General features: G+C 40.3%; 4 protein-coding genes across 4 annotated transcripts; 2 read left to right on the forward strand and 2 right to left on the reverse strand.

Annotated features, from left to right (window-relative positions):
* Nucleotides 1–106: 106 nt before the first annotated feature.
* On the forward strand, nucleotides 107–7,242 carry LOC132201503 (microtubule-associated proteins 1A/1B light chain 3A-like). The gene is made up of 4 exons (XM_059627707.1): nucleotides 107–436; nucleotides 6,311–6,366; nucleotides 6,469–6,575; nucleotides 6,636–7,242. The coding sequence occupies exons 1-4, from the start codon at nucleotides 319–321 to the stop codon at nucleotides 6,793–6,795; spliced, it is 441 nt and encodes a 146-aa protein (XP_059483690.1). The 5' UTR covers nucleotides 107–318; the 3' UTR covers nucleotides 6,796–7,242.
* LOC132201502 (mediator of RNA polymerase II transcription subunit 29) lies at nucleotides 7,212–8,269 on the reverse strand. Its single transcript, XM_059627706.1, has 5 exons — nucleotides 8,169–8,269; nucleotides 7,866–8,110; nucleotides 7,734–7,795; nucleotides 7,589–7,673; nucleotides 7,212–7,532 (listed from the first exon to the last, which is right to left on the reverse strand). Exons 2-5 carry the CDS (start codon nucleotides 8,103–8,105, stop codon nucleotides 7,314–7,316), a joined length of 606 nt encoding a protein of 201 aa, XP_059483689.1. The 5' UTR covers nucleotides 8,106–8,110; nucleotides 8,169–8,269; the 3' UTR covers nucleotides 7,212–7,313.
* Nucleotides 8,270–8,401: 132 nt separating this feature from the next.
* On the forward strand, nucleotides 8,402–12,526 carry LOC132201500 (transcription termination factor 2-like). The gene is made up of 14 exons (XM_059627704.1): nucleotides 8,402–8,577; nucleotides 8,705–9,364; nucleotides 9,642–9,888; nucleotides 9,945–10,133; nucleotides 10,188–10,292; nucleotides 10,347–10,488; nucleotides 10,542–10,641; nucleotides 10,694–10,900; nucleotides 10,951–11,159; nucleotides 11,215–11,434; nucleotides 11,487–11,663; nucleotides 11,720–11,926; nucleotides 11,981–12,138; nucleotides 12,191–12,526. Exons 2-14 carry the CDS (start codon nucleotides 8,720–8,722, stop codon nucleotides 12,330–12,332), a joined length of 2,748 nt encoding a protein of 915 aa, XP_059483687.1. The 5' UTR covers nucleotides 8,402–8,577; nucleotides 8,705–8,719; the 3' UTR covers nucleotides 12,333–12,526.
* On the reverse strand, nucleotides 12,445–13,721 carry LOC132201501 (charged multivesicular body protein 1b). The gene is made up of 4 exons (XM_059627705.1): nucleotides 13,565–13,721; nucleotides 13,124–13,368; nucleotides 12,844–13,064; nucleotides 12,445–12,786 (listed from the first exon to the last, which is right to left on the reverse strand). Exons 1-4 carry the CDS (start codon nucleotides 13,584–13,586, stop codon nucleotides 12,669–12,671), a joined length of 606 nt encoding a protein of 201 aa, XP_059483688.1. The 5' UTR covers nucleotides 13,587–13,721; the 3' UTR covers nucleotides 12,445–12,668.
* Nucleotides 13,722–13,882: the final 161 nt, after the last annotated feature.

Genomic DNA, 13,882 nt, shown 5'->3' on the forward strand with positions numbered 1-13,882 from the left:
TCAGGCGTGCGAATTGGCGAATTCGCGCCACCGCTTGTGGCTCACCGGTTGGCCGACCAATCGGAACGCAGATCGTGGAGCGCCGTGGCGCCTCTTGAGCAACCACGCCAGCGGGGTGTGGTGTGAATGAAAACTTGAAAACACACTGCAGCCGACAGGACAGACGTGCTCGTGGCCAAGAAGCTCGTGGCCTCAGCTCGAAAGCAATCTACGCCCGTAATCTCGTGACTCGTCCGCTTGTGCCTCCGAAGCTCGTTCTGCGATTGCCAATCAACCGTCCGGGACACTGGAAATTTGCAACCGGTGCTGAGCAAAAGCATGTCGCCGTCGAACACGCGGGCCGAAGAGGGGCTCGAACAACCCCAACAAGTCTCACCGTGCCAGCAGCAGGCCGCCAGCAGCAGACTGCGGCCTTTCAAAAATAAGAAGAGTCTTGGTAAGGCTTTATTTCCCAGCCCCGAATGTTTTAAATTATATTTCAGCATTGATGGGAATTAATGGCTTCCTGTTTTTGGCGCGCGTTTTGGCTCAAAAATCAGCGGTTGAGAATAAAAAAAGGGGTGGTCGTTGGTCATTCCTTAATTGATATATTAATGAAAGCTGTTTCGCTCTGCAGAAAGATAGCCGATAGCCTGCCTAAATTTGAGAATTTATTTTTAGAAATTAATTATTGAAAAAATTCAAAAAATATGTTTCCAAACGAGATAGAAAGTTTGATAATTTTGACAACCTTCGTTTTCACCTTCATTGTTAATAATCCCGCACAAAACTGGTGGCCGTGTTTGAATAATTAATTAACATTAATTAGCGAATGGCATTTATTCGCCTGCATGGAAAGTCGTGATCCAAAGTACAGTTGTTGCAAAAATGCCAGCACGAAGATTTGCATACATGTTGGTGCCCCGTGGCAGGTTCAACTTGCCGTTCTGCAAAAGCAGGTTGTGAATTTGCAGAAAATCAGGTTCGCTTGTGCGAAAACAAGATCATAAAACCGAAGAAAATAATAATATCTGCCCATAATAAATCTTTTTACGCAATGAAAATTGAGATTTTACTTTTTCCTCGTGGAGCAATAATGAGAAGTCGCAAGAGTGCTTTAAGAAGATTTGACATAACTTGCTCGCTGAAATTCAATTAGAGATGATTTGCTCGATTTTCGGGCTTCGTACACGAAAATAATAGATGCACGGAAAACCCACGTAGGGTGGGCACGGGCGACAAATAATTTGTTTTGGAGGTGCGTGCCAAGGTCACTGCTTGGTCTAATGTGCCATTGGGCTGCAGGAATTTTAAGAGCCAGATAAAAACTGGTCTTTAACACTTGACTTGTTACGAAAACCGGCCGGAAAAAGGTTTTGTTTTTTATAAACATCAAAACTGCTGGCTTGGTTTTTTCTTCAAATTTCTCTCGTGATTTGGTTTACCACAAAAGGCCATGCCGGGAAATTCAAAAAAAAGGTTGGGAAATTCCAAAAAAGTCTGCAATGCTTATAAAACTGTGGAGGATAAAAAAAATCAATTTTTCTAATAAAGATTTTATGAAATATTTATAACATTTTGAATAAATAAGGTTTTAAAAATAATTTTTCTGTCCAATTTTTAATTATTATTTATGTTAATTATTTGAATTAATAACAAATTTCTGCAAAGTTATTTCAAAATGAGAAATTCCATTATTTACTTGCAAGTTTGTAATTATCTAATTCTAATTTTGGTAATTGCGCTCCCTGTTGTTGGCACTCGATCAATTCGCGGCTTTTGACTTTCCCGATTTGGCCTCTCTCTCTCGCAACACAGGCCGATTTGGTCTGTGTTTTCGATCGGCGATGAGTCAGACCGTGGCTGCGGATCTGTGCCAACGCGCGTAGAGTGAAAGTGCATTTCATTTTTTTCATTTTTCAATGATCGGCCTTGGGCCCTTGGGTGTTTGCGTTCAACTCGTTTGCGAATTTTCCGTACTTAATCCGGCTGCGCAAATAAACTTAATATTTTGGGCTCGCATTTTTTTTCTTTTTTTTTTTGCTGTGCTTGCAATTCTCATAAATGCAGAGCTCATGAGTAGGACTTCGATCGGTGCCCGCATCTGCTTCCAACCGACCATATTTAGAAGTAAATAAAACTGTTTAGATTAGTTGTGTTTGTTTATGTTTATATTGCAAAAATAGAGTAATTTCTATGACTTTAAATCGATCAAAGGTTAAATGTGAAAGGCGCTTTTATCACAATTCAAACATATTCTTTGGTTATTCACCTAATATACGGATTTCATTGGAAAAATATTATTAAAATATCAACAAGAAGGAGTGATTAAACATGGAATTGTTTGCGATCATGAACCAGGATGACTCACGTTTTCTCTGATTGCCAAGATGAAGCAAATGACAATAACTGTCTCAACTCATCTCGTTCATCACAAACCATTTCCTTATTTACTAATAAACAATTATGCAATTAATTTGACTTTGGGTCTGGTTTCTTATCAAAGTGGAGGACTTTTATTTTTAAATTTGGTTGATAGGCGCTGAAATGAGATAAAAATTTGGGTCCATCAAAATTAGGCGTAAAAATTCACTGAAATGATGTACTAATCGATCGACTTTTACTTTTAGTGATCAAATCGATTAAGGAGAATTTAATTTTGTGCAAAATTTAAAAAAATTACCCGTGTTTCTAACATTTAAAGCACAATGTCATAATTTATTTAAAATTTGAACAATTTTTGGTGCACCTAAATCAGAAATTATGGTAAATCATTAAAAAAAAATGCACAATTTTTTAACTTTTTGGCTAAATTCAACGTTACGTTTATCAATAGTTTCAAACAAATGATTTAATATAATTTAAAAACAAACATCTTTCCCACCTCTCGTCATTGTTATGCAAGAAATTATCACTGAAATATCAAAGATTCATAAATAAAAATGATGTGATTGATGTTAAATAATTCGAATGAGCAGCTTTGTCCTCGTTCAAGCTGCGTTTGTCGCAGAGAACCTCTTTTGCTGCGTCGCGCGCTGACTCAAAAGAGCGGCATGCAAATCAGGTGGTGGTGTGTGTGTGTGTGTGTGTGTGCCGGTATGCAAATGGTCTATTGATCAGAGAGCGGGCGGCCAGGTGCTGTTGGCGCCTTGGTGCCGATTTGCATGCGAGCAAGAAGGTTCTAATTGAGCTGCACAGAGACTGACTCACGCGGCCAAGAGTAAGACAAGGTCACGCAGCTGCGTTGGCAATGCGCCCCGCCGGAATCAAAACGCAGAGGTCGTTGAAATTGCACGAAATGCGAATTGAGGAAAATTGTTTACCACTGGACCTTGCTCGGTGGCCTTTTGAGCCAGTAATAATGACACGCAGGCTTGTCCGACAATTTAATCTTTTGCAAAATCATGCAGTTTTTTTTATTGAACTGATAACTTTGGACAATTATAATTGTTGAGCTGGATTTTAGACCAAATTAACTTCAATTTAAAAAAAGGTTTCTTAATAAATCCATGCAACAAATTTTTTGTTCAAATGCGCTTGATTTTGAAATTTGTTTTCGAAATCGTTGCTTCTCAATTTTTTTGTATATTATGCTTGAATGGTTTTGTGCGCTTTTCCATTAGCTAATGCAGTCGATCCTTATCAAACTTTGCGCCCTAGTTTGCGCAAAATAGTTTTGCCCAAGCGTCCGTCGCACGTCACCAAGTTTTTCTGCCAAACAAGAGAAGCGGGTCGTTGGCTCTGCAGTTCCAGGACGTCATCCTTTCTTTCTTTCTTGTGATAATGATTGTGTTGCCGAAGCGGCATTTATTTTTTTCTTTTTTCTTTCTCGCTCTCTGTGTCGCAAACGGCCGGCTGCTGCCTTTTTATAAATAATTCTCTGCTTTTGCACACGCACGACTATTTATTCTTCAAGACAAAGCGCGCTTGTTGCCAGGCGACGTGCGCAGAACAAGAAAATTAATAAGGGAGGCGAATTGGCGATTGATTCAATTAATCAAACAGGGTCAATCGGCCGTGAACTGAAAAAAACCCGCCTTTATCTCTTTAGACGAGGTCTTCTTGTGATAATTTTGATACACGCAATTATCTTCGTCTGGGAGCAAAAGTAAAATTATTTCCGCATCAACACAAGGAAAACCGAGAGAAAAATAATTCCGGTTCTTGACCTGCACATCATGCATTTGTAATATTATTTTACCGCCGCCGAGACACATTTTCTTGCTTCCGCTCATTACCACAGACGAAAAAGGTCAAAATACAATAAACCACTGGATTTTCCTAAAGAAAATTGAGACACAATTTGATGATAGAAATGCCTCTGAATAATAATTATTATGATTGTCATAATAAATTTAAATGAAACTCTAAAATAATCAAACAAAATTCTTTGGCATTCAAAATGTAAACACAAGAAATCGTTGGAGGCGCCGCGAATCTGCAGTTTCATAATCTCCCTTTTTTCTCTTATCTGCCGACCCCGCCTTCGAGAGATAAAAAATTAAAAATTATAAAGAGTGAAACGCAGTTTGCAGCAATGTCCTTCCCGCCGGTGATGCTTTTTTGCACGCGCCACCATGAGTTATTAAGGCGCTGCACCTGATCCACCTCGAAGAAAATTTTTTCAAATTTATTCGCGCAGCCTTGACGCAATTGTTTATGTGTCTCTTGCACTAAATGAGCAATGCACTCTTCTGAGTTTTGAAAACTGGTTCTCAAAGACCATTTCCTATTTTGGCGTCGCTGCAACGCCGCGCGGTTCTCCGAACGCAAAATTAAAAATGCATTCAGAGTGCAATGTGCAGCAGAAAAGATTTATTTCTTATTTCTTTTGCGGTCAGGCTAAGACAAAGTCATATCTGCCTTTATTAGTGATTAGTGGTACAGAAGGAATCATTCATTTTTTCTTGAACTAATTTTTCCCAATTTATTTTGTGATATGTCGAACAAAGCTGAAAAGTAAAATGGGCAGAAAAATTACTCAGAAAGGATGGCTGGGGTTGAGGAAGTTCATATTTTTGTTTTTGTGCTGAATTGTTTTGTTATGTCCTGCAAATATCTTGATTCCGCAAGCGTCTGGAATTAAATTTTGGCTTTTGTCTCGCTTACGTGCGGGAAGACACGCACCCGAGCCCGGTGGGCAGGCGCACTGGCGGCTGACCCAATTTTGCAAACAGGACGTCCCATAGAGTCTAGAAATTTCGAGGCTCTAGGGATCGATGCGTTGCGACTCGGTCGATATGCAGCGTAAACAGGAAAATGTTGGTCAATGCGAGAAAGAATGAGTTGCGAAATCAGGAAATTAACATTCTGTCCCGTGACGATGCACAACGGGGAGACGGAAAAGCGGCTCAAAAAATTCAACCTTGCTTTAATATTCATTTTCTTAATTTGACTGCAAGTAAAAACTCTGAAGGGGAAAAAATTAGCGTTCAAAGAGACGTCTGTGAAGAAATCTTCCATCATCTTTGTTGCAACAGTTTTGGCCTTCAAAAATAATCCAAATTATTTTCTTTTGCAAGAAAAATATTTTCTAATAAAAGATAAAATTTGCGTTCTTTTAAAAGGAAAAATACAAAACAAATTATTGAATTTCTATCTTATACATTTAACCAAAATTATTATCTTTTAAATTTGCAACAATTTCTGAATTATTTAAAATGATAAAAGTAATTTCAATTTCAATTAAAAATGAAAGTTGTATGCGTTTGATTCCCTAAAATTCCCAAAGAGTTTCCACCGTCGCCGAAGTTTCATCCCACTTTAAAACGGTTCAAAGCGGAAAAAAACAAAACGTGTTGACAGCAACAATGACGCCAAGAAGTGCATATTATTTTTATTCTGAAATCGCGCGGAGGCCTTGAGAAAATAAAACGCAGCCGCTCAAATGCAAAGCTCCACTTTGAATGCAAACCGGGCACTTTTGGTTCGCTCGAGACTCTCGGCGCGCCCTTGGCTCTCCTTGACTTGCCGGCTGAGTGCACTTTAGTTGCCAATGAGCCGCGCGATAAACGCCGGATTGTGCCGTAATACGGCTAATTACGCTGTAAACAATGCGCCAGCAAAAGATGAAGCGGCGCCAGAGCCGCGAGGGCCGCCTGGTCACGAGATGCGCTCTCTGAAAATTGCGTCATCGTTGCCAAAGGCACACGGACAACCTGCCTATAAGTATTAAAAAAAAAATTGCATTGCGCCATTTTTTACGTTGATAATACTGTCTGGAAGTCACTTCGGTCAGAGCGAGATATTAATTTACCTTCCGGCGTTTTATATTTCCACGGAGAAAAGAAATTAATTCCAATTTAATCGAGATTTTTGCATTTGATTACAGCCGAGCGGAAAACTGAAGTTGCCGCCATCAGGAGCAAGTTCCCTACTAAAATCCCTGTAAGTTTTAAAAATCCATTGTAAAAAAGCTTTAGATTACTTGAAGTTTTTTTTATAATAACCTCAATTAAAATTTATTTTACAAACTTAATCTCTTTTTAGATCATTGTTGACCGCTATAACAAGGAGAAATCTCTGAACCCTCTGGACAAAACAAAGTTCTTGGTGCCTCAGGAAATTACGATGTCTCAATTTGTCACAATAATCAGGTATGTTGTTTTTCTTTGAATTAAAATCAGTTTCTGACAATTTTGTGTCCTTATTTGCAGGAATCGGATGCAGCTGAGTCCCCAGCAGGCGTTGTACCTGTTGGTCAACAACCACAGCATGGCCAGTTTATCTCGCACCCTGGCCGAGGTGTATCAGGAGCACAAGGACGAAGACGGCTTCCTCTACATCACTTACGCCTCGCAAGAGACTTTCGGCTGATCCGAGACTGACCAACAGTGTGTCCGCAGAGAGAAAACAGACTCTTGAGAGTGATTGTGCGCAAAAGGGAGTGTGTTCGGCAGGTTGTGCGAATCAAGATGAGGGCCAACCCTTTCCACGGCAGGTCTTTCAATTTTTAAAGTTATCGATGCGTTTTAAACCTTTATGAATTATTCTAATTTCTAAAATTTGGCGCACCACTGTTTGATTATCGAGGCCCGATTGTTGTCCCCCGACAGAAAAATTATTGCCCTCAATTAATATAATGTGAAAAACACCCAGTAATTTTCCCTTATTGATTAATTTAGAGTTTATCCTGGGGGCCGCATAGTTTTAGCTATTATCTAAGACTGAATTCATTCGAACCTGCTATTCGATTGAGATTTAGTGAAGTTGGAAATCTGTTGCTCTGTAAGGCCATTAATAAATCCAAATTTATTTGCCAAACTGCTTTTTCTTATTTTATAAATAACTTCTTGTGAAAATAAAAATAAGGAGTGTGGAAATGCAATAATTCTTCAATCATTAGAGCTGACGGCTTGGGCAGCAGCTTGAAGAGTGTCGTGAAGTTCTCTGGCGTAGGCGACTTGCTGTTTGGCCACATTGAGAAACTGCGAGTAGGAAAGAGAGTCTTGCTGCGGAGTCACCAAACCCGTCTCCATTCGAGTCAGTGAAACAGGCATTGGCAAATACCTATGACTGCTTGCTCCCTGTGAAGCACATTCGATTGCTGTTTTCTAAAATTAAAAGGTAAAGTGAGCACCAGAGTTAAGAAAAGTAGCAATTGCATTACCAAATTCAGTTCTATTTGGTCGCAATAGGAGAAAAATTCTTCCAGGTTTTTGTCAAACTTGTATGTTGCTGCCTCATTTCCTTTTCTAAATAAAAAAATTAATGATCACTTAAGATTTGTATTATTAAGTTCATTAACAACTCACATGGTTCCTAAATCTATTAAACTGTTTTGGTGCAAGGCTTGGGCCGCAGTTTTAAGTGTTGTCTGAAATCAAAGAAAGCCAATTTTAGTTGTCGTGCTACTTTTGTTAATTCCTCAAAAATGCAAGTTGTACCGAAAGAGATTCTTTCAAAGGACCAACTAACGCCTTCACTTTGGACACATTTGAGATATTTTCCATTTTTTCTTGATGCTGCTGCTGCTGTTGTTGTTGTTGCTGCTGTTGCTGGGCTTGCATTTGGGCCTGCATCTGGGCCTGCTGCAAAGTTGGAGGCGGCTGTTGCATTGGCGATTGCATTCCTCCCGGCGGAATGCCTGGATTCATTTGCATCGGGCCCATAGGCATGTTCTGCATTTTTCCTAGTAAAATTAATCTAGATATGAGTATTCAGTCAGTTGCATTCAATAAACTACATACTTTTTAGGTTTTCACTACTCAAAAGGGCCACAAATTTGGAAAAAACCTTCTTGTTTTTGTAAAAAGACACCAAAACGGCAAAAACACCAAAAAACAACAACCACGCCCCTATGAGAAAATACGCATGAGCCGAAAATCAACCAATGAGATCAAGAGAATTGTTCAGCGGCCAATCACGAACAACTATTCAGTCACGTGACTCTGTGCGCCAATCAAAACGCGTTAGAGCATATTTTTAAATTTAAAAAACAACTGAGAAATGAACTGACGGTTGCAAAATCGGCGGGGCGGGCTCGTTGCTTCGAAATTCTGAAAATTCGGGCCGAAAACGTTTTGAAACCTTTGTGTTTTCAGTTTGGAAGTTCGACGTAAGAATAATTCTTATGAATTTTGACCAAATCTGCCGCTGGTGAGTTCACTTTAACTGAAATAATGCGCGTTTTCTAAACGACGTGCAATCACCACCATTTTTGTTAGCAATTTTATTAAATATTAATTTCTCATTGGGATATTTTGCAATTCGTCAAATTTTTTAGAGTACATAATTCACGATGAACATCTTCAACACGATCAAGCGACGAGTGAGCGAAGTGTGGCGCGATTCAACCTCCGAAGTAGTTGACCTGACATCGGACTCGGCCAACAGCAGCGTGGTCTCGGCTTCGGACGATGATCGCGTTAGTGCCACCAGCAAAGGCAGACAGTTTGTGCCTGAGACTGATTCTTGTCCCGATTCGTCAGTCGGTGACCTTGATGATAGCTTCGGCCCTGGGCAGGTGCAAAAGCGTTGGCCTAATCGAATCATTGACTCTGACGAAGATGACGATGACATCGGTCGTCGCTCAACTTCCAAACCTTTGAGTCCTCCTGTGCTACCAAAGATGATTAGTCCACCTGTTGTGGCAACTCATCCTCTTCAGAAGTCGGTTAGTCCGCCGGCTCTCAAGGTTTCAAACAGCAGCAACATCTACCAGGCCAGTCAGGGAGCTGTAAAGAAGCAGCCACTTGCTGCGGCTGTTCGCACCAGCCCAGAATACAAATATCTCTCTGAGCCTGTCAAGCCCCAGAAGAGCCTTTCTCCTCCTGCTCAGTTAAACACAAACACCTACAGTAAAAGAGAGGAGGACAAAGCTGCCAAAAGAGCTGACCTGATCCAGAAAATCTTGGCTAAGAAGGAAATTCTAAAGAAGCTTGAGGTTTGTATTTCTTTTATTAAAACTAAATCATTAATTAACAAATATTAAGGACACCTTATTGATAAAATGTTTTCTATTGTTGAAAAGACTTGATTTGACTATGTCAATAAGGAGGCCTTAAACAATTAAAAACCTTCTTTTAAAAGTTGTAACTTGTGTCCTTTTTACTTAAATTCTTTAAAATTTTGATTCATGCTTGAATTCAAAATATGGGATATGTGAAATGGGGAATTTTGTAACGCCGTAATCCCCTTTTTTAACATTGAATTTTTTCTAGAAATTCAGTACAAATGAAGAGCTGTTGAGCAAATTGCCAGATAAAGGCGTGAAAATTGGCCATCAAATAAACATGGCACGACTCGAGCTGAGAGGTTTTTACAAGACATTGAAGGAAATGGGTGAAATCCCGAAACTACCAGAGCAAGCTGTGAAGGTGGAGCCTAAAACTGAGAGACAGGCTTCCTTCTCCAACATGACCCCCTATGAAAACCTGCCAGTCAAGAATCAGTACCAACGTCCTGGTGGTAATTGAAATCTTCAAAGAGAATTTTTGCCAGTTTCTCAATGTGTATTTAATCAGATTACGCTGTTGCCGAGGCTCTAACTGGTGACGCCCTTATCCAGCTGCACTCGACCTTGAGGGACTTGCCAGAGAATGCCTCTGACGATGGCCCTCGAGGCTTGGAGGTAGAGTTACTGCCTCATCAGAAGAAGGGCCTGGCATGGTGTTTGTGGAGAGAAGAAAAACATCCTCGAGGAGGCATTTTGGGTATGTTTTTTTTAATGTTCATTTTTTTAAATATTATCAACTTATTTTATCCAGCTGATGATATGGGTCTGGGCAAAACTCTGAGCATGATTGCTCTCATTCTGCGCAGCAAAGAGCTCCGAAGGGACAATGAGGAGAACATTGTTGCCAGTCCTGGAGGTAAATATTTTATTTAGCCGTTTTAAGAGTATCGATTTTAAATTTTTGGCTTAGGTTTGAAAAAGGGCAAGACTTTGGTGGTTTGTCCAGCCAGTGTTTTGAAGCAATGGGAGTCTGAGATTGTCAAAAGGTGCGAGCCAAGGGCTCTGGTGCCTTTCGTCTACCATGGTACCTCTCGAGGAATTTCTTTGAACCGGTATGTTTTACACTTTTATATTTTACAAATTCTAAGAAAATTCAAATCCAAAGGCTGTGCCGCGCTGACGTTGTCATCACATCTTACGCTATAGTTGGCCGTGAAGGCAAAGTTACCATGGACTACCTCCCAGGCCAAGAACCAAGACCTTCAGTAATTGTTAAACTTTACAAGTTGAATCAGTAAATGAAAAGATTTTTCTCAGGGAACCTTATTCCAAGTTAAGTGGGAGCGAGTTATTCTAGACGAAGCCCACACTATTCGCAACCCCAAGACACAACTTGCCCAAGGCGCTTACCAGCTTCAGTCCAAGTACCGCTGGTGCCTGACTGGCACCCCCCTGCACAACAAACTTAAGGATATTTACAGCCTCTTCAACTTCCTCAAGTTCACCCCTTTCACAAATGAGATGGTAATTAATAAATTTAGAAATAAATTGAAAATAAGCTTATTCTTACATAGGTTTGGCGCCGAGTGGCCGAAAACAAGACCTCTGCCGGACTGGAGAGGTTGAATACTGTGATGAAAACGGTGATGTTGCGTAGGACCAAAGTTGAGCTGCTTGAGGCAGGACAGCTTGATTGTCTGCCAAGCAAGGGAATGACTGAGGTGCCACTGGTGCTGAACCCCGAAGAGGACAAAATCTACCAGTACATGCTGAAGAAGTCAAAGTAAGTTTTCTTTAAAAAAAAATTATAGTTGAAAATCTCATGCGTTGTTTCTTAGGACCCTTATGGCCAAGTTCATCCTACAGAGGGCTGAAAGAATGGTGGAGACTGGTGAGGACGTGTATGCTGTCCGTAAGGCCATGGAGCAGTTGGAGAAAGATGGTTTTGACGTCAAGAAAGGAATGCACAAGGGCGGTGGCAATGTCAAGTCCTCACATATTCTTGTTCTGCTGCTCAGACTAAGACAGATTTGTTGCCACACCTCTCTTGTCAGAGATGTAATATTTATCTTAAATTCAGTTACCAAAATTTAATAAAAATGTATGTTAGAAACTTGACACGGAAATCATGGAAGCGGAAGACATTGACATCAAAGACAAGAGCATCGATGACTTGGTCGAAGAAATCAATAATATGTCCATCATGGAGCCAGAGGAGAAGAAGTTGGACGAGAGCTTTTTGGACTATGAAACTCCCATGTACCAGGAAGACTTCCAGAGCAGCAAGGTACTGCTTATTCTCATTTTACCGTTCCAAGTTTTGATTTTACTTTTTTATTAAAGATTGCAGCTACAGTGAAACTTGTCCAAGAGATTAAGGAGAGGAAGGAAAAGGTGGTGATTGTTTCTCAGTGGAAAAGTTTCCTGAGCCTGGTCAAGGATCACCTTAGACGGTCCGGTATCAGGTCCACCCTCTTCACAGGTGACCTCAACACAGTCAAGAGACAAGAAATCATCACAGAGTTCAACGAGGATGATGGAAGAATCAAGGTTTGACTGAAGTCAGTTGAAATAAGGTTTTATTTAATGATGTTCAAACCTCAGGTCCTTCTCCTGTCTCTGACTGCTGGAGGCACAGGTGTTAATCTGATTGGAGGCAACAACCTGGTGCTGATCGACATTCACTGGAACCCTCAGCTGGAGGCGCAGGCCATGGACAGAATTTACAGAGTGGGCCAGAGGAAGGATGTTAACATTTACAAGTAATTTAATTCATATTTATTTGTTTTGTAAATACTAGATTAATTTGTTTAGGCTCATCTGCCAGCAGTCCATCGAGTCCTCCATTCAAATCATGCAAGAAAAGAAGCTGGAACTGGCTGATGGTGTGCTGAACAAGAAAAGGGCCACAAAGCTGGACATCGAGGACCTCAGACAACTCTTCATGCACGCCTAAATGCACTGACTTCATGTTACTTTAAAATTAAATCACAAATTCGTGCCAGTTAGCCCTAGAAAATTTCAAAAATATCATTTTAATGGATACATGTCTAAGAATGCTGGGAAAATCATGTTGAACCAATACTTTTATTTTGTAATTTTTGCTTACTTAAAAAATACAAGAAAAATTAAAAAATATTTTTAAATACATTAGCTAGCCTATGATTCACGATAATCCTTACATAGTTTTCTTTATTTACGGGAACGAATTGAAAAGAAGCCTGCGTGTAAAGTAAAGGCAAGCAATTTTTTTATGTACACAAGTAAAGCCAGTTCATGTAAAACAAGGTTATCACACTTGACGAAGACGGGCGAGTCTCTGGGTCAGCTCGTCCTGTTCCTGGGACACCTGTGTAGAGGCGCCAATTGTTCCCACCTGCTCCTGAGGCAGCTCCATTTTCAACTCCAACCTTTAAATGATGAAAAATTAAAGATTCCGCTTTTTAAATTAATTTAAAAAAAATTACCCAGCTTCGTCGGCCACTTGCTGCATAAGGCCTTCAACGTCATTTTGCGGCACGGTGGTAGTGGTTGTCTGTGACATCGCGTTCTCCATGTATGAGCTCTGCACGTCCAGATCCTCAAACTGGTGCTCGAACTTGTCCATCAGGGTGGAGATCTTCTCCAGGTTCATCGACTTCATAGCCGAGTCCATTGCTTTCACAACACCTGCCATGGACTGCGTCACCTTTGAAAAAACTTATCAAAATTTAATTCGGTTTTAATTTTGAGATGAAAGTTAATCACTTTTCTAGTGGTCAAGGCCGTCTGCACCCTGCTGGCGACGGCGTCCACCCTGGCGCTCATGCGCAGATAGTTGAGGGCCTGGTTCTTCTGTCTGATGGCATTCTCAGCGTGGATCCTGGCACCTTCCAGGTTGCCCTTCTGGATGGCCTTCTTGCACTTGAGTTTCTCCGCCTTTTCCTCCTTCTCGCACTTTTTCGAGTTCCTCTCCAACTCCTTCACGGCGAATTTCAAATTGAACAGGTTTTCTGACAAAGCCATTGAGGAAAATAAAGAGAGAGAAAACGCTTAAATTAAACGAAAAGAAAAAGAACAGAAGACGTTTACGCGTTTGACAATGAAAAAATTCTTTGATTACATATTATTGTAAATTTGCTCAAGCGTCATGTGACAATTGACCAGCTTTAAACGGTCAAACATGGACCGAACTCGTGAAAAGGATACTCTCCATTGCAGACGAAGACATGTTGACTCTCGATCGTCGAATTTGAACAGTGACAGGCCTCTAATCAACAATTATTTTTGACAGAAATGACGCAAAAGTCGAATTACTCACACCCGATAAATGTTTTTACAACAGCTGAGGAGTGGGGTTCAGTGAAGGAGTTAAGTATAAAAATATATATCACTTTAGAATTGATTTGAGAAAGAATAAAAATTAAAATTATTTAGACAAGTAACTAGAATGAAAAAGATATGTAATGTTGAACTTCGATTATAGCACAAAAATTTATTGAAACATTTTAAGTATTCGCTGCTTTT

Source organism: Neocloeon triangulifer, unplaced genomic scaffold (genome assembly GCF_031216515.1).
Source record: "Neocloeon triangulifer isolate White Clay Creek 2 clone unplaced genomic scaffold, ASM3121651v1 ptg000014l, whole genome shotgun sequence".
Taxonomy (NCBI): domain Eukaryota; kingdom Metazoa; phylum Arthropoda; class Insecta; order Ephemeroptera; family Baetidae; genus Neocloeon; species Neocloeon triangulifer.

Coding starts and splice junctions, on each gene's coding strand:
- LOC132201500 (XM_059627704.1), top strand. CDS start 8,720: ATGAACATCTTCAACACGATCAAGCGACGAGTGAGCGAAGTGTGGCGC. Junction 9,365..9,641: donor AAATTCTAAAGAAGCTTGAG/GTTTGTATTTCT, acceptor AATTTTTTCTAG/AAATTCAGTACAAATGAAGA. Junction 11,160..11,214: donor TACATGCTGAAGAAGTCAAA/GTAAGTTTTCTT, acceptor GTTGTTTCTTAG/GACCCTTATGGCCAAGTTCA.
- LOC132201503 (XM_059627707.1), top strand. CDS start 319: ATGTCGCCGTCGAACACGCGGGCCGAAGAGGGGCTCGAACAACCCCAA. Junction 6,367..6,468: donor AGTTCCCTACTAAAATCCCT/GTAAGTTTTAAA, acceptor ATCTCTTTTTAG/ATCATTGTTGACCGCTATAA. Junction 6,576..6,635: donor CAATTTGTCACAATAATCAG/GTATGTTGTTTT, acceptor CCTTATTTGCAG/GAATCGGATGCAGCTGAGTC.
- LOC132201502 (XM_059627706.1), bottom strand. CDS start 8,105: ATGCAGAACATGCCTATGGGCCCGATGCAAATGAATCCAGGCATTCCG. Junction 7,796..7,865: donor CTTTGAAAGAATCTCTTTCG/GTACAACTTGCA, acceptor CTTTGATTTCAG/ACAACACTTAAAACTGCGGC. Junction 7,533..7,588: donor ACCAAATAGAACTGAATTTG/GTAATGCAATTG, acceptor TTTTAATTTTAG/AAAACAGCAATCGAATGTGC.
- LOC132201501 (XM_059627705.1), bottom strand. CDS start 13,586: ATGTCTTCGTCTGCAATGGAGA. Junction 13,369..13,564: donor GTCTTCGTCTGCAATGGAGA/GTATCCTTTTCA, acceptor TGGCTTTGTCAG/AAAACCTGTTCAATTTGAAA. Junction 12,787..12,843: donor CAAGTGGCCGACGAAGCTGG/GTAATTTTTTTT, acceptor CATCATTTAAAG/GTTGGAGTTGAAAATGGAGC.